The sequence below is a fragment of the Aptenodytes patagonicus genome, chromosome 7, assembly GCF_965638725.1.
Source record: "Aptenodytes patagonicus chromosome 7, bAptPat1.pri.cur, whole genome shotgun sequence".
Taxonomy (NCBI): domain Eukaryota; kingdom Metazoa; phylum Chordata; class Aves; order Sphenisciformes; family Spheniscidae; genus Aptenodytes; species Aptenodytes patagonicus.
This window is the reverse complement of record NC_134955.1, coordinates 18,265,212-18,285,431: the sequence shown is the minus strand read 5'-3', so window position 1 is coordinate 18,285,431 and position 20,220 is coordinate 18,265,212. Positions and strand designations below refer to the sequence as shown.

At 46.6% G+C, this 20,220-nt stretch overlaps 1 protein-coding gene across 1 annotated transcript; it reads right to left on the bottom strand.

Annotated features, from left to right (window-relative positions):
* Positions 1–1,428: 1,428 nt before the first annotated feature.
* Positions 1,429–19,342, bottom strand: TH (tyrosine hydroxylase). The gene is made up of 13 exons (XM_076343390.1): positions 19,253–19,342; positions 14,467–14,670; positions 11,082–11,256; positions 10,196–10,284; positions 9,912–9,979; positions 7,628–7,678; positions 6,614–6,759; positions 6,076–6,211; positions 5,872–5,941; positions 5,481–5,537; positions 4,790–4,885; positions 4,486–4,619; positions 1,429–1,588 (listed from the first exon to the last, which is right to left on the bottom strand). The coding sequence occupies exons 1-13, from the start codon at positions 19,340–19,342 to the stop codon at positions 1,429–1,431; spliced, it is 1,476 nt and encodes a 491-aa protein (XP_076199505.1).
* Positions 19,343–20,220: the final 878 nt, after the last annotated feature.

Genomic DNA, 20,220 nt, shown 5'->3' with positions numbered 1-20,220 from the left:
AAATGTTATAACTGACCATGCAAACAACTATGTGTAATTTTCCCCTTCACTGTTCCCCACAGCTGTTTAGCTGCCTCCACGCATCCCCAGCCCAGCTCTGATACTGTACAGCTGCATAACCTTGGGCCAAACTTCTGAGCAAACCGCTAAGTTATGAGACAGCCTGCAAGAAGATAAGAAGGGCAAAAGCAGGGGGAGGAAAACTGAGAGCTTTGGGTCAGATCAAGCCATTAATATCTACAGTGAAAGCTGGACGAAACTGGGTTTGAGCATCCTAACCATATGTTACCTTTCTCAGAAATGGCCAGCAATAGCATTAGTCACACACCTGAGCTACATCAGGTGACAGTGATATTGAGATATCTAAGAATAAGACAATGCTGTACCTGTGTAATAGACTGGAAAAGTGAAAGTGTGCGAAATCCTCCCAAGGACTGGCAAACTCAGGACACCAGTGGCCCCACTCAGTCTGCAATAACCAATAAACTCAGGACACCAAGAGGCTGCTAAGGCTGCCCAGGGCCACCAGCACGCAGGAACATCAATAGCAGTGACTGCTATCTGCTGTGAAGGACGGCAGCTGGGCTCTTGAGCACCCCCTGCTGTGGGAGCTTTTAAAAGAGGGCTTGAAGGGGGTGCCTACTCTCTCACCTGGGGTGGCCAGGGCCTGCTCTGTGGTGCTTGCACTGGAGAGGATGCAGGTAGATCAGGGCTGCTCTATGCCACACAGGCAACTCCTGGCTTCGGTCAATTTAGAGGTTCAGGGGAGCTACAATGCTTATTTGCAGCCTGGTGGGGTGGTGTAGCTCATGGGTTCATGCCTAAGCATTCCCCTGTGCAAGAAGCTGAGGGGAGGCTGGGAGCTGAAATTTCAAACCTCACAGGGTTGGTTCAGGCAGAAAAGCTTCTAGAGCAGCTCTGCATTTCCCAAATGTACGAGGCTGTAAGAGGCAGGAGATGGTAGGGACTGAAGGTCCCTCATGAAGTTGCTACAGGAGTTGCTTTCGGGCTAAAAAAGCAGATTAATTTATTCTCTCAAACTGCAAAAAATAGATTTTTCTCTCTCTCTCTTTTTTTTTTTTAAATAAAGAAGCTTTTCCCCTCTTCCTTGCATCCAGGAGCCTAGCACACAGCTCTTGACTTCAACTTTGTAGCTTGGCCATGCTTTTGGTCTGTGCTAAGCCTCTTCCAGCAGTCAATAGAAAAGCTACCCAAAACACCAGCAGGCCTTAGGTCCACCCCTCTGCCCTCCTCCAAGCTGGCCCTACATACAAAAGTGGAAAGCTGTTAGGGTCACATGGTGACAGGCAGCAGTGCAAATGTTTGGAGAAGACAGGTAGGAGTTATCAGCTGGGAATTAGGTGAGGGCAGAGCGGGCGGCTTTGGGGCTGCAAGGGAAGAGGGGAAGGAAAGAGCCCAGTTCTTGTATTAACTGATAACATTGAGTGCGTTAATCAGCGAGTGAAGCTCATCCCTTACACTCTCCAGGGAGTGACAGATCGTCTGAGGGCTGTCCAGGAGCTCGATGCTGTGGGTGTAGGGCTCATATTTCACCGAGAAGGGCCGCTTGATGTGTGCCGCGTAGCTCCTGCAAAGAAAGGGTGCAAAGGGCTTGATACAAGAGATGAGTCCTGAGTCTGCCTGCTACCCATCACCATTCACCCAGATCACAACAGGTTAATGCCTCCTTTAGGCAGAGATTCTAGGTTAGCACAAAAGCTCTGGTTTCTCACCTTTCCAGCTCCACGGGGCTATAGCAGTAGTTGAGATCCCTCCTGTTCAACAAGGAAGACCATGAGTTTGACTGTGGGTTTCCATGGGCTGACCACATGGGCTTGCATCAAACAGGAGGGTGCACTGAACTGGTCACCTCCGTGGTCATCACCAGGCATCCTCTACTTCAATTTCTTTTTTAATTTTTAAAAAATGCCAAGGAGATTTAGAAGCTAATTGCAGGGAAAGCCTGTGGTATTATAGTATTCTATTCCTAAATCCTTTCTGACATTTGTTTATTGACTAATCTTTGCTTGGGGAGGGGGGAACTAGCTGCAGGCCATATTAAGGATAAATTCGACAGGCAGTGACTCAGGCCTGGGTGAGGGGATGGGAATACCATCACCGGAGCCACATGGCTGAGCTACATTGCACTATTGTACCCAATGCCAACTGGAGTCTAGATCTCAGTGATAAGCCTGACACCTCTCAAGAGCAAGACCTTGTTGCTACCTTTCTAACAGATAAGTATTCAGTCAAGTGAAAACAAATCAAGGGTAAGGTTTCCCCAGAGTTGCTCACATTCACCTCCAACACTAAGATTTGTACATTTGACAAGGGTAGGGTTTTTTTTCTTTATTGGCTGTGTAAATATGGAGCTGGGAATCTATATTTAGGTACTCGTGGCTACAATCTCATGCTGGAAAGGCCTGGGAAGATGAGGGGACAAACAGCACTAGCAACAGGCATGCTCCTCACCTCCACCGAAGCATTACCCTTTCGCTCCTGAATTGCTTAGCTTAGGGTACCCTCTTGTGGCTACCGTGGGCTTGCTCTGGCGCAGGGCTTGGGGAAGCACATCCCTTTCTCAGATGCTCCTCCGGCTGGTACTGCATGCCGCGGGGAAGCCTAGTCCTGAATTGCCGGGGTTTGGGGAAAACACCACCAGCTCCACACAGGGCCAAGTGGCAATATGGCCAAAGCCGCAGGCTAGCGCTTGCAGGGAAACAAAAACAAGTGCAAACAGAGGAGTTTTCTGCATACTCACATTGTCTACCTCCTAAACAACACAGCTTATCTCAGTGCTGCTAGCTCACCTCGCTTATTAATGCTATCAGCCACAGTGATGACTCATAGCACAGCTGCTGATGGTTAGAAACTCACCCTCCAACATGGATGTGTTCACTTGACACCTTTTTGAAGCATACAAGTATGACATGGGTGCCTGGAAGGGCATTGGGGGTGGGGTGTCCACCCTAGAAAACTGGTGGAAAGCTTTCTTTCTGGGAAAAGAGGCTTTTCTTGAGGGATAACACTGATAATCAAGTCCATGGTTGCAGCTGCCAGTAATGCAAAAAATATAGATGTTTTAATGTTTTCACCTCATAGAGTAACATCTGTGTGGTCTCTGAGCTCTTTAAAGAGGATAATTTACAGTACTTGTCACTGACAAAACCCTCTAGCCTGATCTTGACCATGTACGTGGTGTATTTTTCATTTTTAAATGCAAGGAAATGACTCATTAGGCAACAGTTGGGTTGTTTTTTAAAGCAGCCTAGTGTGTGAGAGAGGACAGCCTCCCTAGGTGCTTGCTTTTGAGCAGCTAGACTCCAGGTTGTATGAACGGTACAAGTGAGGGTAATAAAAGCAGAAGCTGAAATATAGCAGTCCTCACCATGCTATTTATATGAAATACCCCACTTGCAGGAACTGTGAGGTCATGTACGTTGTGTAATACTTCATCTCATCCTATCCCTTTCTTAAGCTAAGATAACATAGTATTGGCAAAGTTCTCCTCTGTCAGTCAAATGTTAAAGGACTGAGCTTTCCTCCTGTGGACAATTCTGGGTATGGCCAAGAAAATGCTCTTCTGAACAGATGTCCGTGGGTAGAGCTGCCCCTCTCCATCCTGTTTGCAGTCCCGTGGGATGGGGAAACCCAATTACACTGGTGGGATGCTGTCTGGGGTCTGCTAATCGATGTTAACCAGCCTAGGAAGCAAAAATTCCTTTTTTTCTATTGATAAATCTATCCCCGTCAACCAAATCTTTTTTGTTTGTGTATGAGCTACTAATGAGGCCTGGGGTTTTCTTGCTGGTTGAATGATAAATGGGTAAGTTGCCCAGCAGCTGCTCAGAAAGACAAATATCTTTCTGCATCCTAAATTCAGAGAATGCCACCATTTTAGGCGGCTCTTCACCCCTCTCCTAAAACTTGCACCCACAGAGCAAACTTCTGCATGACGCAGAAGCCTGTGTTTCAGAAAGACACATGCTGGTGAGATGCTCCCGTGAGGGACAGCCGGTACCTGACCTGTATCACTTGGCCCTTCTGCAGCAAGGAAGCAGAGCGGGTCCTGGTGGGTGGTTTGGGTCTCCAATTTCTGGACCACCTCTGTTATGTTGCTTGGCCTCCCCTGGGAACTGGAGATAGTCTGTAATTCCTTCCTATGAGAACTAGACAGACGAGCTAGATTTGTCCCTTCTCTTGTTCCCACAGTCTTGTCTCCGAGAATGCCTCCCACTCCATCCCACTCCTCCACACCCACGCCCTTGAGTCCAGCATATTTTTGGGGGGCTCTTGGGTGAATCCAAGGAACTGAAGTTGGACCCTGTAGGAACTGGAGAATCACTTTACTTTGAAAGACCTGAAAACAGTTTCCAGAGTACTTCTGAGACCTTGAACTGAAAGCAGCCATGGTGTCAAGCCCTGTTTCAATATATTATAGCTTCATTTCCTTCTGTTTGGGTCTCCCTCACTGCCCAGTCCTACCTCAGTTTATTTTTGGCATCGCTGAAGCTCTCAGACACAAAATATACGGGCTGGTAGTTCTGGTCCTGGTAGGGCTGAACAGCAGCAGCATCGGGGTCAAAGTCCCGCACCTCTGGTTCATCTGACAAGGAGTGCTATGGACACAGCAGAAAAATGCCGCATGAAATTAAGGGGATCAGAGAGCACATATGTGATAGGCAGAGGTGGAGAACAGATCGGGCAAAGTCATTGGAGCTGTGCAGAGGAAGAAGGTTTTTTGCTGTATAGGGTCTAGAGCAGAGAGGCAAGTTATGCTGGGACTTACTATGAGCTCCCCATAGGAAGACAGGAGCCCAGCTCCGTAGGCTTTGACTATCCCGTTCTGTCTGCAGAGCCCAAACTCCACCGTAAACCAGTAAAGCTGTGAAAGGAGAAAGAAAAATGCATAGGGGACACAGCTCCTCATCTTCATCTCCCTGTCACTTCTGAGCCATTGCATCACAGCCGGGGTCTGGGGTTGTTTAAATGAACGGGCGCCTGGCACTTTGTCCCCTCTTCCTACCCTGCATCCATCGCTGCCAGAGCAACGTGCTAAACTAAGCTGCTGCCATGCCAGGATAGATGGAAACTGTGTCCCTGGGCTGGTCCCCTGCACACCGAGCTGTTGCGCAGTGCTGCTGTTCGGTGCCTTTGGAGAAGGATGGGTCACCTTGCCAAGGGAGAGCCAAAGGAAGCGGATGTCATTTAATCTCATCCCAAAGAGTCCCAGCAGTGCTGTCATTAGAAATACGCTTGATGATACTCTGGTGCCCAAGAAGATTGGGTTAATGTGCGAGCGAACTCTGCTGTTTAACTGATCTCCACTCTGCACAGTCATCATGAAAGAGCAGGGCTGGGGCAGCTCGGGTAGGGGCTCTAAGCCTGCAAATCTGGGGAGACCAGGCTGGACCAGTCCCCCCGACACCTCAAAAGTGCGGAGGGGTCGGGGCCCCCATCCAGCAAAGAGGAAAACTTACCGTTGCAAGTTTCTCAATTTCTTCATCAGTTGCTCCCAGAGATGCCAGCCCAATGTCCTGGGAAGAGAAGGGAAGGGGTGAACGTCAGGACAGATTTGGTCTGAGGGCCTCATGCATGGATTGCTCTGTTTTATTGCCTTGAGACAACAGATATTGTTGCCCTGCGCTGCAATGCATCTGCTGGGGCTCTGACTAAAAACACTTTGCTGCAGAGTCTGATATTTTTACTCTGTATTAGGGTTCCCGGTCCATCACTAGGGCTCCTGAACATCATGTTTAATATAAATAAATCCTAGAACAATAAGGGTTTAGGTGGTGAGACTGGGGTCGGTTTGGGTTCCCACCTCATGCTCTGCCCTCTTGGGGGCAAGGAAGCAGACAACTACCTTACCTGAGAGAACTGGGCAAATGTCTTGTCAGCCAGCATTGGGACATGCCCCAGCAGCTCGTGACAGCAATCCCTGCCGATGCCCAGGGAGAAAGGAGGAAAACACGGTCAGCAGTGGACAGAGCTTGTCCATTAGGGAGAAAGGTTAATTGCTGACCAGGTGGGATGTCCAGGCAGGGGAGTCCATCAGGGTCAGGCAATACTCACGGCTCGGGGGAGTGCATGGGCGAGGACGCATGGCGGATGTACTGCGTGCACTGGAAGACGCGGAAGGCCAGGCTGGCGAGGAAGTCCCGCGCCGACAGCAAGCCGGCCACCGGCCGGAGCTGGAAGCCGGTCCTCTCTGAAACAGTGCATACCATCTCTGCGGGGGTGCGTGGCCCATGGGCTGTGCTGGTGTCCCGTGTTCCCAGCACAGACAGCAAAAGCATCAGAGCTGGAAACTAAAGAGCCTAATCTTTTTGCTCCTACTAGGGAGCAACATCTGCTCTTTGGGTGCTCAGTGGGATCATTTGACTATGGGCTTGACCTTCAGTTGCAGCCCACTGTGTTTAGCTGCAGTCCCCACCACTTGGGGTCTACCCCTGTCCTCTGTGGACAATGCACAAGCCTCCACCAGCTCTCCTCCCAAATCTCAGCTCACACACTCCTCTTTTGGGTTTGGGTTTCCTGGCTGTAGCTGGAAACTCCACCATGCTGGAGCCCTGGCAGACCCTGGGCCTGGGTCCCCCAGGCTCATACCCACCTTTCAGGAAGCGGGAGACCTCCTCCAGCTGAGGGATGTTGTTTTCATTGTAGCCGCAGAATTTCTCCAGTAGATTGAAAGCTTCAAGATACTCCTTGCAGGCGTGGGTGGGGTACAGGCTCTTCAGGGTGCTGTACACCTCCTTCCTTCAGGACGAGAGGTGGCATACTTTCAGTGGCTTGATGTGTCTAGTCCTCTCCTGTCCTCTGGTTATACACTATCAAGGACTCACGCCTCTAGGTTTCTTGTCCTTTTGCCTTTCTCCACCACTAAGTCTATGTCTGTGCACATTGATAGGGGTATGTAAACATACAGACATATATTCAAATGAGCCTGCAAAGTCAGCAGCTGTATCTGCACAGACCTATTTCTGACCTTGAAGGTCAGAAGATTGTATAAAAGGTATTAACTGGAATTAAAATATTCCCTGTAGGTTAGCTCCTGAAGTTGCACTATGAAGACAGTCAATATAACCAGGAGATGACCTTGCTTAGGAACCTGTGTACTCAGCTCATATGAGCTGGACTTGTTTTCAGAGACACTCCTGCAGTGACACTCCTGGAAATAATCATGTTTAAAGGAAGCGTTTTCCTAAGTGAGGCCAGTGAGGTACCATGCAGATATTCACCACGGGTCTGATACTTCTTTCTGCAGCTATGATAACTGCCCTTTATTGGGAGGCTGCAATTATCCAATATTCCAAATAATCTACCTCGCTTTCTGGGGAGACTCCTTTGGAGGAACTCCTGGGGGCTGCAGTGTGAAAGTGCTCTCAGTGCAACCCCAAGAGAGGAGGAGACAGAGCATCACTGTTTTGGAGGTAGCTTGCTTTCCCAAATGCAGTCCCTACCATAAAACGCCATGCAATGAGTTACTGGGTTTTATAACAGATCATTAAGTAGGATGCTTGCACTCCTCATACATTTTTTGAGGCCACACCCTAATTGTTTAGGTTTTGGTTCCCAACTTCTAATGGTGAAGCCAATAAAGGTCACAGATTAAATCAGTGCTCACCAGGTAGCAATCTCCTCCGCTGTGTACTCCACATGAGGGATTGGGTCCCCGCTGTAAGGCAAACGCACCGTTACTGACAGCAGCAGAGCACAAGCCACGCTTCTCTTCCCTTTGAGAAGGAAGCACTTTGGAGAAGCTCTGTGCTCTGCATAGTGTTGATCAATCTTCTTTAAACCAAACAAGGGGGTGACAGGAAAGACAAAGCCTTAGTACTGGGTCATTTATACAGATGCAACAAATACATAGACACAGAGGAAAGCGTTAGTCTAGCCAGAGGTTATAAATGAATAAGGGATGAGCAAAAGCTTAGCAGGCATAATATTTTCCAGAAAAAAAATGGTTTTCACTGCAAAAAATTGAAACTTTGTGTGAAAATAAATGAATTTCATGTGTCTGAACTTCAGGGGACTGATGGCTCCAAGAATGAGTCAGTGGTTGGGAAATAAAAGCAGCTAATAAGGAAAACTAAATGCATTTGAACTGCAGAAAAATATATTGTCAGTAAGATTAAGGACAGCAAGAAAAGAAAATCTTAACATTGATATAAGTGGGAACTAAAGAAGACTGACACTTTTGCCTTTTCTGCATCATAATTAGCAACTGTATTTCCTAAATCCTTCTGTTCTGTATTTGAACAAATGAGATTTTCACGTATTACAATGATAAAGATTAGTTCCTTTTCCATTAAAAGCCTGAAAGGATGCTACACAGTGGCTCATAAATGTTAACCTGCAGATGAGATGTAAGAGAGGACATCTTATCATAGAATCATAGAATCGTCTAGGTTGGAAAAGACCTTTAAGATTATCAAGTCCAACTGTTAACCTAACACTGCCAAGTCCACCACTACACCATGTCCCTAAGCACCACATCTACACATCTTTTAAATACCTCCAGGGATGGTGACTCAACCACCTCCCTGGGCAGCCTGTCCCAATGCTTGACAACCCTTTCAGTGAAGAAATTTTTCCTAATATCCAATCTAAACCTCCCCTGCCGCAACTTGAGGCCATTTCCTCTTGTCCTATCACTTGTTACTTGGGACAAGAGACCAACACCCACCTTGCTACAACCTCCTTCAGGTAGTTGTAGAAAGCAATAAGGTCTCCCCTGAGCCTCCTTTTCTCCAGGCTAAACAACCCCAGTTCCCTCAGCTGTTCCTCATAATACTTGTGCTATAGACCCTTCAACAGCTTCGTTGCCCTTCTTTGGACACGCTCCAGCACCTCAATCTTAAATGGGTGTGTCATCTTAGGACAGTATTTCTTCCTGTGTCCCTCAAGACTCTCTTGCTGGCCCAGTGGCTTTTCTGTGCATTTAGTATTAGTACATGATAAAAACATCAATATCTATATTCTGGGCTTCAAATCTGCAAAGAACATGAAACCTAACAGAGCAGAAAACCATGCTGGGATCACACCAGTTGCAGGGGTAGCTCAAGAAGGTGACCCATATAATTTCCATAACCTGCTTTCAGCACAGCTCGCTACAGAAATCTACATTTAAAGTCCTGCTCGGAGAGGGAGATGCTATGGTGGAAGAGAGTGTTACTGAATAGGTTCTAGGGAATATTTTACAAACCCAACTGAATATTAGAGCTCTGTTTGATGTTGTAGTGAAGAGGCTGAGTGCTATCACTGCACACATCAGAACGGGAGTATTAAGTAGGAGTACAAGGATAGTCTTAAATCTATATAAGACAATGATGAGACCATTACTGGAATCTATTTAATTTATCAGAGAGAGTTAGGAGGTGAACCATTTAGTTTATAAATACCCTCATAGCAAAAAAGATCTGATAGCAGAATTCAATCTAGCAGATGAAAGGCATGTATGATCCATTGGGTGAAAGCTAAAGCTACCGAAGTTCAGTTTAGAAATAAAACTCAAATTTTGTCACAGCCAGGATAATGAACCATTGGAACAAGTTTTCTGGGCACATGGTAGTTTTTTCAGTACTTGAAACACTGAAGTTGAAACTAGATGTCATTCTAAAAGAGATGCTACATTTCAAAGTGAAATTTGAGGTCTGATGGAATTTTACGTGGTTTTTGTTATGCAGGAGGTTTGTTCTGGCTTTATGAATGTATAAATTAATGACCACAGACATTTTTTAATTAAGAAGAAACTGGAATACATAGAGAGAAGAGGGACACAAAAAGAGCTGGCAAGGCTGAATGGGGAGACAAAATATAAAAGAAGAGAAGTTTCATGCAGGTAGCACAATGACTTCCCAACAGGTTGCATTGACAGGGCATTATCAAATGTTAGGAAAGAGACTTACTGCTTATAGTGAAAAGCAATTTCTGCTATCGATTTCCTTCTCTGGCGATATACTTGGTCAGAGTAGCCCTGTGATGACAAATAGGAACACAGACAGGATTTTTAATCAGTTACTAAAATTTCTCACCCAACAAAGTTCATCACTGGCTGGAGAAACTTCTCTGATGGTGGTGATTGCACTACAGTTCCCTGATCATCTGCACTAATAGGTGTTCTCCAGCTCCCTGCTTCTGAGGGAAGGCTCAAGACTCCAATGTGAAGATGTGCCCACACAGACTAACTCACCGGATGATCCAGATCCAAGTCAGGGTCAAACTTGGTGACCAAATGGTGGCACTTGTCCAATTCACAGATTTTTCTGGGAAACCAGTGAACTGTGGGCAGAGAAAGAGAAAAACTGGCTGTGGAAGTGAAGGTGGAGCACCCCCTGCTGAGAAGGGGTTGTGAGATTGAATAAGATACATCTGACCTGGTCTACCAGATGCAGACACACACAACAAACAGCACATGATACAGCTGTGCCTTCCGGGCAGTAGTCCCACACTCTGAATGCTCTTGTCCTAGAGTCAGGTCTAATGCCACGATCTGCATCTCATTATTTCCTTGCCCATCTCTCAGCAGAGTATTTTGTGACAAAAGTAAACAAGATGATGAAAACTGGATTTTACTTAAAGATTCTAGACTTCACATTAAAAACAAATCCAGAGGTCCAACTGGTTGTAGAGCGATCACTGCAGATCTCTAGGGATATTTTACAATAAGAATCACCCTGTCTTCAGAACAGGATGGCATGGGGAGTGTCTTGTAGTTTAGTGCTGGATCTGTACAGTGTTCCTGACACATAGGTAGGAAACTACTTTACATTTATAATATAAAACACTGGAGTAGGGATGGAGAACTCTGTAGGAGAGGTGTGAACAAAGCATGAAATTTCATCTCCTATTTCTATTTTTTCAATCTGGCACCAGAAGAATGGGCTATGGACTCTGGAGTCTGTTGAGAAATGGACAAGGAGGGAAGCGGCTATCAGGATTCAGGTGTCCCAGAGGCAGTCTTTTCTGTTTTGCTCAAAGTCAGCAGCCCTTGCCCTTTTCTGGGAATAACAAAGTCTCCACCCTGTCTCTACAGCTCAGCCTCTCCACAAAAGTGAAACAGTTTGTAAGTTCCTTACATTTGTCTTCCTTAGTGGTCCTCACGTCTTCTGCTACCCTCTTGATGGAGCTAATGAAAGTATTGAGGTCAGAGCTGTGGACTTCACAGCGCACAAAGTACTCCAGTTCGGCAGTCCCTTCACGGGGCTTTCGGCTAAGCCTGGTCTCCAGGTGGTGAATTTTAGCTTCAAATGTCTTTTGGGACATGGAAAAGGAGAACAAAAACATTAAACAACACTTGAAACACCTGCTGGTACTTCCCAAAGATGTCCATATGGATACATTTGGGAGGGACTCCCCCTTGCCTTTTTCTTCTTTACTTTTTTCCCCTACTGGGATAAACACACTTATCCATTTTCCTCCTGGACAGACCACCAGTGGGGCTGGTCAATAACTATCAACAGAAGACTTCCACAGTGGCAAAGAAGATGGTATCAAGAGGGGAAACTGATGTGGCAAAATGCCACCTCCTATGACCCCCTTTCCTTTAATCTCCCACCTCAGGCAAAGGTGGGGGGGAAGGGGCTGCCGATGACGTAGAAGGGGCGGGCGCCGCCCGGGCGTGGGCGGGCGGCTCGGCGCTGGCCATGGTGCTGAACCGGCGGGGCTGAGCCGTAACCAATCTGCAGTAGCGTTAATTTGGGGCTCGATATCAGAACCGGTATCATCTGGGCTCATTATCAGAACTGACCTCCCCTAAAGAATAAGAAGGAGGCAAAATGGAGTCTGTAGTCTTCCGAAGGGCCCTGGTAGATTTGTGGATATTTTCTTTAGCTCAGTGAAAACTGGCAGTACAAGCCCAAGTCCCTGGGCAATGACCCAACCTTTCCAAAGTCTCTGCAAGATCTTTGGAAGAGGAAGGGACATGATTTCTTTTGTTAATCAGAGGCAGAAAGATGAGAAGGAACAGATGCGATGCCACAGGTAAATTAAATTTAGGAACGTGTTTTTTAATGTACCTACCAACTTCACTATTACATTGTCCCCTCAACAATCAATACCTTTGCATTAATCTGACAGCCGTGATTGCATTACCTATGCTTTGGCTGCATGTAACACATACAGAAGAGTGAAACCAGCTTCCCTGCAGCCTGGTTCATGATGAGGCAAATGTCATTATGCCCGTCTGCTTTCATATCTTGTACCTGCATTGCCAGAGGGATCTGGGAAATGAATCTTCCTCTCTTGTGGCTTGACATGCTTGTCTTTTATTATATTTAAAGCTCTCTCTGTGACAAGCTCAAAGAGGTTTTTTACTAGGACAGCTCTTGATGCAGCAAGTAAATTGCTCCAGGAAGAAACAAATAATATTTGAACATAAGCTGCCCCTGCTTCTTGCTTCATTTTTTAAAAATTGTTTAAATTATAGACTTTAAATGCAGTGTATCATAAAATCTACCAAGTACAAGAGCCTACACCTCTATGTTTCATACCCGCTAAGCAGTCTGTTGCATTTGAAATGTTACATCGATGGATTTTTCATGCCTTATCTGGCAGCTGTGTACTTCTAGGAAGGAGACCCCAACCATGGCAACACCAAGGCTTTTGTCTGACAAGCTTGTCTTAGAGATTCTTTCAGTCTTGAGACAAGAACCATATGTTGCCCAGAAAACAGCTTTTCTTGCAACAGTCCTGTTAGAGGAGATGCAAGATGTTTTGTAATTGCTGAAGATCTTAAACACTTTTCATAAGATCATCAGAGATAGTACGGCATAGGCAATGAATAGCTAGAATGCCCTGCAATTTCAGGAAAATACTTATATCCCAAACACACTTTTTGTATGTTTACAGCTGTTAGGTAGTGGTTTTGCTGTACAGCATTGCTGGTAATCTGTTTTTACCCCAGAAGTGGTTGCATTTCATGGGGAAGAAGGTGTTATATAATTATCATGTGTATTAATATATGAGCTAGCAGCATGCCCTTGTGATGAGAAAGGCCAACCACATACTGAATTGTAGTAGCAAGACTGTAGACAACAGGTCAAGGGAAGTGATTCCTCCTCTCTATCTGGGATGAGGGAGACCACATCTGGAGTACCATGTCCCGTAGAAGACAGACATTGATGTGCTGTAGCAGGTATAGCTGATAAGATGTTCAGGGGGCTGGAGCACAATGTTACATGAAGAAGACTGAGGGAATTGGATATGTTCAGCCTTAATAAATGAAAGGGCAGGGGAGATTGGTTCACTGTCTACTAGTACCTGGTGGGAGGGTGTAAAGAAGACAGAGCCAGACTCATTTGAAAAGTACACAGTGGGAGAACAAGATGCAACGGGCACAAGCTGGAAGCAAGGACATTAAAAAGAAAAAGAAAAGCTTTTTACCATGAAGGCAGTCAAACACTGCTCAAGGGGTCCAAGGAGACTGTGCGATCTCTACCTTGGTGATATTCAAAATGCAACAAGCACAGCACCGAGCAACCTGCTGTGACTGGACCTGCTCTGAGCAGGAGGTTGGACTAGAGACCTCCAGAGGCCCCTTTCAACCCATGTGACTGATTAATAGGAACAAATTGTCCTCTCCTCTCACTGTTGAAGTCAATGAAATTAAACTACTGTAGATAAAACATATCTCAGAACCTCAGTTTGCAAAACACTTTTGAATCCTTCTGGATGAAAATGTACTACATAAATGCAAGTTGTCGTGTTTTGATTACTGTTTAAATAAGCAGCACTTATCTCAGACTTTCCATACATGGTATTGAGATCCTAGGTAATGCAAAATTATATTGCTGGCTAGGGGGAAAATGCTCAATTAGTTACCAGTTTTCCTTGGCATTAAAGCCATATACAGGGCGCATCTCTGGGGCAAACCAACAGAACCTTTAACATGTAAATCAAATTCATCTCTAAAGTAGGGAGGTAATTCTGAAATCAATGTACCAGTTTTACACCCAGGGTGAAGTTGTTCCTGTAACTCTTTGACCAAGGACCAATGTGACAATGCCATTCAGAGACTGCCAAAGTCTAGACCCACAAGTAAGGTGGGTTTGGTCTGTAGCCATGCAGAACACACGGTTTGCTTCAAATGTGGGATCGGACCCCTGCGCATGAAGTTGAAGTGCTCAGCAGTGGAGGGGGCTGTCAGAGTATGCTACAAGACACAAGGGTGTGGATTGTAGGTGGGAAACTATGTGGTTGGATCCACTAATTAAGCAAAGTTAACCCCAGAGCTTAACAGCACTGTCAGACAGAGGTATGGCTCATTCTTAGTGATAGAAAGTGAGGGCACACTGGGGCATGAGCAAAGCATGACTGTGGGGACATCAGACAATTAACTGATAATTTGCAGTAGGCAGACCTTGCCTGAGTCTTCTTTAGTAGACTCAAGTGATATTTCTCACAGAACAGCCATGAAACCTGTAGTGTGTTCCTTGAGTCCCATACAACAGGTTAGGTACTCACCTCAAACACCTTAAGTGCACGGGACAGTGGTGAAGTCTTGGCTCCCTTGAGCATGAAGAAGAGGTTCAGCATGGCTCTGCCATCCTTCTCCTCGAAGACAATGGTCTCTGTAGACTCTGCAGCATCAGTGGCTGCAGCTGCAGCCTCTCTTTCCTTCCTGGCATCTTCAATGAGGCTTTGACGTCTACCAATGAACCGTGGAGACTGAAGGCAGAACAGAAATAAATAACACTTCTGACAGAGCTGTAGGGGAGATCAGAGACATCCCCAGTAGCTGGATGAGGTGTGACTGATGTGTCTCAGCAGAGGAAGAAGGGGAAGGTTGGACTGACTTGCCTGGCTTTGTAAAGGAAGGTGATGAGGACTGAGGCTTTAGAAATGAACTTTTGGAAATGTGGAGCTTTAGGAAAAATCTGTGTAAAATATCCTTGTACCATGACTAGAGAGTGGGCTTCTCCCCTCACCTTCCCCAGCAACAGTTTTCAATATCCTTCAAAAAATAAAAACTGGAAATGATCTTATGCAGTTTTGAGGTGTCTGATGAACTCAAGTGGAGAGGCATTAGATAAATGTGAAGTCATCTGAGAAAAGATATGCTATGAGGGACAGCTGAAGCCCACAGCTGTGGCCTGGCCAGGAAACATCAACTGTTTGCAGGTGTATTAGCAGGGCAGCTTAGCTAAACTGCTCCCAGGATCCAATGTGACATTTTCTTCTGACATTAAGTGGATGCTTGCCCACTGAAGTGTAATCAGAACTGCATCCATATACCCCAGAAAATAAATTCCTCCCACTGATCTATAGATTTGTTTTGTCCCAACAAACTCCTGCAGATTTCTTTTACTTGGGATTGCACCTAAAATGCTGCAACTCTGTGCCTGGGGTCATGTTAGGTCACTTATTTATATTTATAGTGAGCTACAAACTATTTCCATCACTGCTGTTTCTTTTGTTATACAAATAGCTCATATACTAACTTATTTGTTCTTGGTCTTTTTACAATCAGTTTTCCATTTAGAAGCAGCTCAGCTGGTTCCAATTTTCTGTGTTCAATACCCAAACCAGATGAAAAACCCTCAGAACTTGCTAAGAGAAACCTGGGGCAGCGCTGAAGAAGGAGCAGCACATAAAGCCATCCAGCACCTGCATATAGAGCGGGACTGGCTGCAGTTTTCTTTCTGATTACACTGAAAATATCTGGAAAAGAGATAGATGCTAACCAATGCTAACCAAGCAGCGTCTTCCCTACCTTGTGAATATTTGGAGAATGTTTTCCTTTTAAAAAGACAGCCTGCTCAACTACTAAGCCCATTTTCTCTCTGATTTTCAAAGCCCACCATCAGTAATTAACGTTTCCTGTGAAAATCCTCTTGGATGCTTTAGCGGTGTAAAGCTGACATTTTAAATGCAGCCTGAAAAATGCAGCACATCTAGGCGCCAGCCCACACACTTCTATCCAGTCCTTTTTTAATAAAGATACCCCTCTGAAATGATATTTGCTGATCCTCAACCCCTTTATTCCTTGTGGCACAGAAAAAAAACTTCTAACAAATAAGCACATATTGCTGCTTGTCTAAATCAACGGTATTCATGCCCAAAGAGAGAAGACATCTAATAAGTATCCTGAGGCATAACTTTTAAAAGCTTGTGAGCATGTGCTCAGCTTTAAGTGTGTGTTTGATATCGCTACCATGTTTAAAGTTAAGATGGTGTTTACTTTAAAGTGCCTGCAATAAGGAGGGCAAACAGCCTTGTGCTAGCCACAGTAAGTGGACTCTGCAGTGGTCCCAAGCCAGGCAGTGGTTTAGCTAAGGATGTTTTATCACACTGTGCCCCGAGGTGCAGAGGTGCAGCAGGATTTTACTTCTGGGGTGGAGCGGGGGAGAGGAGGGAAATTAGACCCCCATGTTTAGGCTGTAAATCAAGTTAAAATCCAACTGGAAGGAGTTTAAATAGTGAGAAGACCTGTGTGGCTGGAAAGCCGCACTGGGAGAGACAGCCATGACCAGTCAGACCCATGCACTGGGACTGGGTGGCCCCTGGCAGGCAGGAGTGGGGGGTTTTGGTCCCTGTCGAGGGTCCTGGAAGCTGCTTAGCTCCATGATGGCATGTTTTGGGTGGGTAAATTTAAAAAAAAAGAAAAGAAAAAGGCTGAATTTTCCTTTGGAGAAGAGTGCTGGGAGGGGTTTGTCTGCCTGCTGCCTCCTCTGCTGGATAGAGGCTGCCTGGCTGCATGCTTCCCATCTCATCATCCTCTCCTCAGCCCCTCACATTTACGCTCATTGGGGTATTACCTCCTTTTGCTGGAAATCAGGAATCTGGCATATAAACTAACCAAACTGATCTCTCATGATAAATGCCTTCCTTTCTTCGGAAGGCACTGTTACATGATATTTCCAAATTGCTTTGCAGACTAGCTCTTTGGGTGCATATCTAGCTACAGTGAGAAGTTTGATTTGATTTTGCAAAGCATTAATTTGCCTAACTAGGGCCTGAGTCTGATATGGTCATTCACCTCTTATGAAGGGTTAGTTCATTTTTCCTTCTTTGAATTTGCTGCAGGTCAGAGTGCCCTGCCTAAGCAGTGTCATTAAAAATACTGTGCTCTGAGTTAAAGTACTTTGACTTTTTTTTTCCTGGCTCATTATTTGCAGCAAGCAGGAAGGATTGTAAAGACTATTTCCCTCCCTGCAGCTTGGAGACAGTTACGTCCCACCCCTGCTTCCCTGGGTGCTCCTTCCTGCTGGTTTGCCTCCAACTGCTGTCTCCTGCCTGGCTCTGCTTGTGTGCTCTGTAACCAAACCATGCTCCAGCTACAGTCCCAGGGTGTCTTGTAAAAACTATTAGCAGCAGAAAAACTAAATACATAACAAAAGATTTTTCCACAGTGTGAGTTTGATGTTTGGCTGGCCCAGTTGACATGTAAAATACCTGCCGGTGTAGATAAGTTCTGGGATTGCAAAGGTCTTTTTTTCCCGCCAGTTTGCGCAGTTTCCCCTGCAACGGGGTGCTGGTCTCTGGTGGTTAATGGCAAGGGAACACCTCAGACCTGCCGGAGCTGGTACAGTGGTGGGCAGGGGCTGGGTGGCCAATCGCCCATGGTCACACCGACACCATGAGGGCCGGGGACACATGACGTCACACATGAATGCAGAGTCATGCCTCTTGCCTGGTACAAGCCAGCAAAATAAGTAATGGGATTGTGGAGAGCTCCTATGCTAGGTGAGAGCAAAGGGCAAAGCCTTTCATGCAGCCTGCTTTCAGAGTGATCCTAACAGGGCTAAGTTTTTTTTTTTTTTTATTTTTCTGAGAATCTCCATTCAAAGAAGGGACGCAAAGATGGGCTGAGGTTTTATGTCCGCCCCAGGCTGGAGGAGCTGCTCACCACAAGCAGGCTGCCATGCTCCTGCCAGCACACCTGGTGAATCCTAATTCCTCTGGCCCCTTCGTTCAGTGGCCTGTTTCCCATCGAACATGAAGCAGCACCCCAGAGTGTGTAATAACCAAACACTCGTCCCTTCTCCAGACAGCAACGAGTGTCTCAAGTACTGATTTGATGAGCAGCCTGGAAAATAGCGGGTTTTCAAGAATCACTTAAATGTTCATTATTTTGCCAGAATGAAAGTGGTTGTGTAAGAAGGAAGCCTTCCCTGATTTCCATTTATTAGAGAAAGTAAGCTTCCCTCCTTGTTTCCTAAATGTTTCCCTTCCTTTCCGGCATACTCCACTCTCCAAAACACCTCTCGCTGCCTATGTGGTGGCTGATTCTACTGAATCAGAGCATCGCACAGGGTTATGAGGAGAGTGGGTGAAAAAGGCAGTGGGCATAGGGGAGGGAAATTGGGAGCTCTATAACTGACCGGCTGGAGTCACCCTGCAGATGTCTGCCAAACACATCTGCTCCCTACCCCAGCTCGATTCCCAGGTTTCCTCCTGCCAAGCATCCCGAGGGTGTCCCCTCCTGGTGCACCCGCTGCCACTGGCTGCTCTGGCTCCTCCAAGTTTGTCCACAGCCTGGCCACATCTCTGACACACAGGACTGTCCCGTGACAGGAGTCTCCGGGCTCCTCCTGCCTACCCTGGCATTTGGGTTAGGAGGTGAAATGTCCCTGTCCCTTCAGCCAGTCCAATGGGCTGGCCAGACCTGGCTTTCTAAAGGCACTTGACAGCTCAGCAGGAAGTTTTCCTCTCCCTTTCCTGACACATACAGATCTGGTGTGTGCAGAAGCATTCCCCGGGCTAAACCCAGGGCTGAGACCACATCAAGGGAGGGCTGGGAACAGAAACAGGGGAAGGATGTGCTGGGAGAAAGCAAAACTGCGGATGCAGCAGCAGCGAACAAACTGATTAATTGCCTGTGCCTCGTATGTTGTCTGAAATAACAGCCACGCTTTTTCATTATGCTGGAACAGGTGAAATCTCTGCGGTTTATTGCCTTGAAATCAGGAGAGCATTAAGATTTTCGAATTGCCTTTCTCGCTGGGAATTCCTTGTTATTTCTGTCTTAGGTCTATGGGTTATTTACCTTGCTTTTGGCTGGGGGGAGGGTGTTGCATTAGTTCAAGCTTTCATCCCCCTAAATGTTTGCATTTCACACGTACCAGTATGTAGAGAGAACTGTTCGGGTAATTTCCCTCTGCCAGCCTGGAGCCCAGAGGTGCCCATGTGGGGGAACTCCCACAAAGGCAGTGTTGGTCCATCTATCCCTGCCTGCCTCTGCTATAGCCATGGGAGAGGCTGCAGTTTTTGGAGGGGGAGGGAAAGAAGTGGGGTAGGGTTGTCTTACCATGATGGCCTCGGCTTGCTTGGAGTCCAGCTCCGACACCGCCCTGCGGAAGCCTTTGGCTGCAGAGGTGGAGATGTTCGGGGTTGGCATCTTTGCTCTTCCACGAGCTCTGATCTCCGCTTTCCAGCTCCTTGCCAGCTTTTTATAGGGCAGGGCTGACGTCAAAGACTCTTTCAAATCTTCTCTCCCCGCCGCCACCTCCCTATCACCACCTCCCTCCTTTCTCCCCCTCGGGCTGAGAGGAGGAGGGGACGTAAAGGAGAGAAACGTTTCTGTCCCATTAAATCTAATCGCTACAAAGATTGCAGACACCCTGCCTTCGCAGACCAGACGCTCCCCCACCTGTTTGCCTGCGCCCAAAAGATTTCTACTCTGTTTCCCCCCCCCCTTCTTCTTGATGGAGTTCACTCTCATGCTGTGTTTCAGTCCGACACATTTGCTTTCCCAGTTTGGGAGTTGCATGAAAGGATTTTGATCTATGAAAGGACAAAATCAAGGGCAGGAAGAGATTCAGCCCTCTCTAGCTCTTTTTTCCCCATGTTTGCCTTGTCATTGAGGCAGTAAATGAATAGGAAAATAACACTGATTCCCCCAAGGCAGCCGTGGGACTGGATGCTGTTCTCGTGTACATACCTCCCGACACCTGGCCCCTGCAAACGCTGTGCGTTTCAGTGCTCTCCCACCACCTCATGTCTTGGTTTGGCCACGTAAGCAGGACTACAGAATCGTGCCCCTTGAGTCCTCAGAGATGAAAAAGGCTTTAAAGAAAATAATCTGGAAAAAAACCCTCTCAATCCTGCCTTTCCAAGGGCTTTGCTCCTCTTGCAGTAATTCCTAAGAGACCAAATGCCCAAGGACCTCTGGGGCTGTGACAGTGGGTGGCAGCTCAGGACCCGTCCCAGGACTCTGCTTTGCCATGAGCAAAATGGCCTTTTCCTCCTGGGGGATTTGCAGCAGCTCTCCCATGC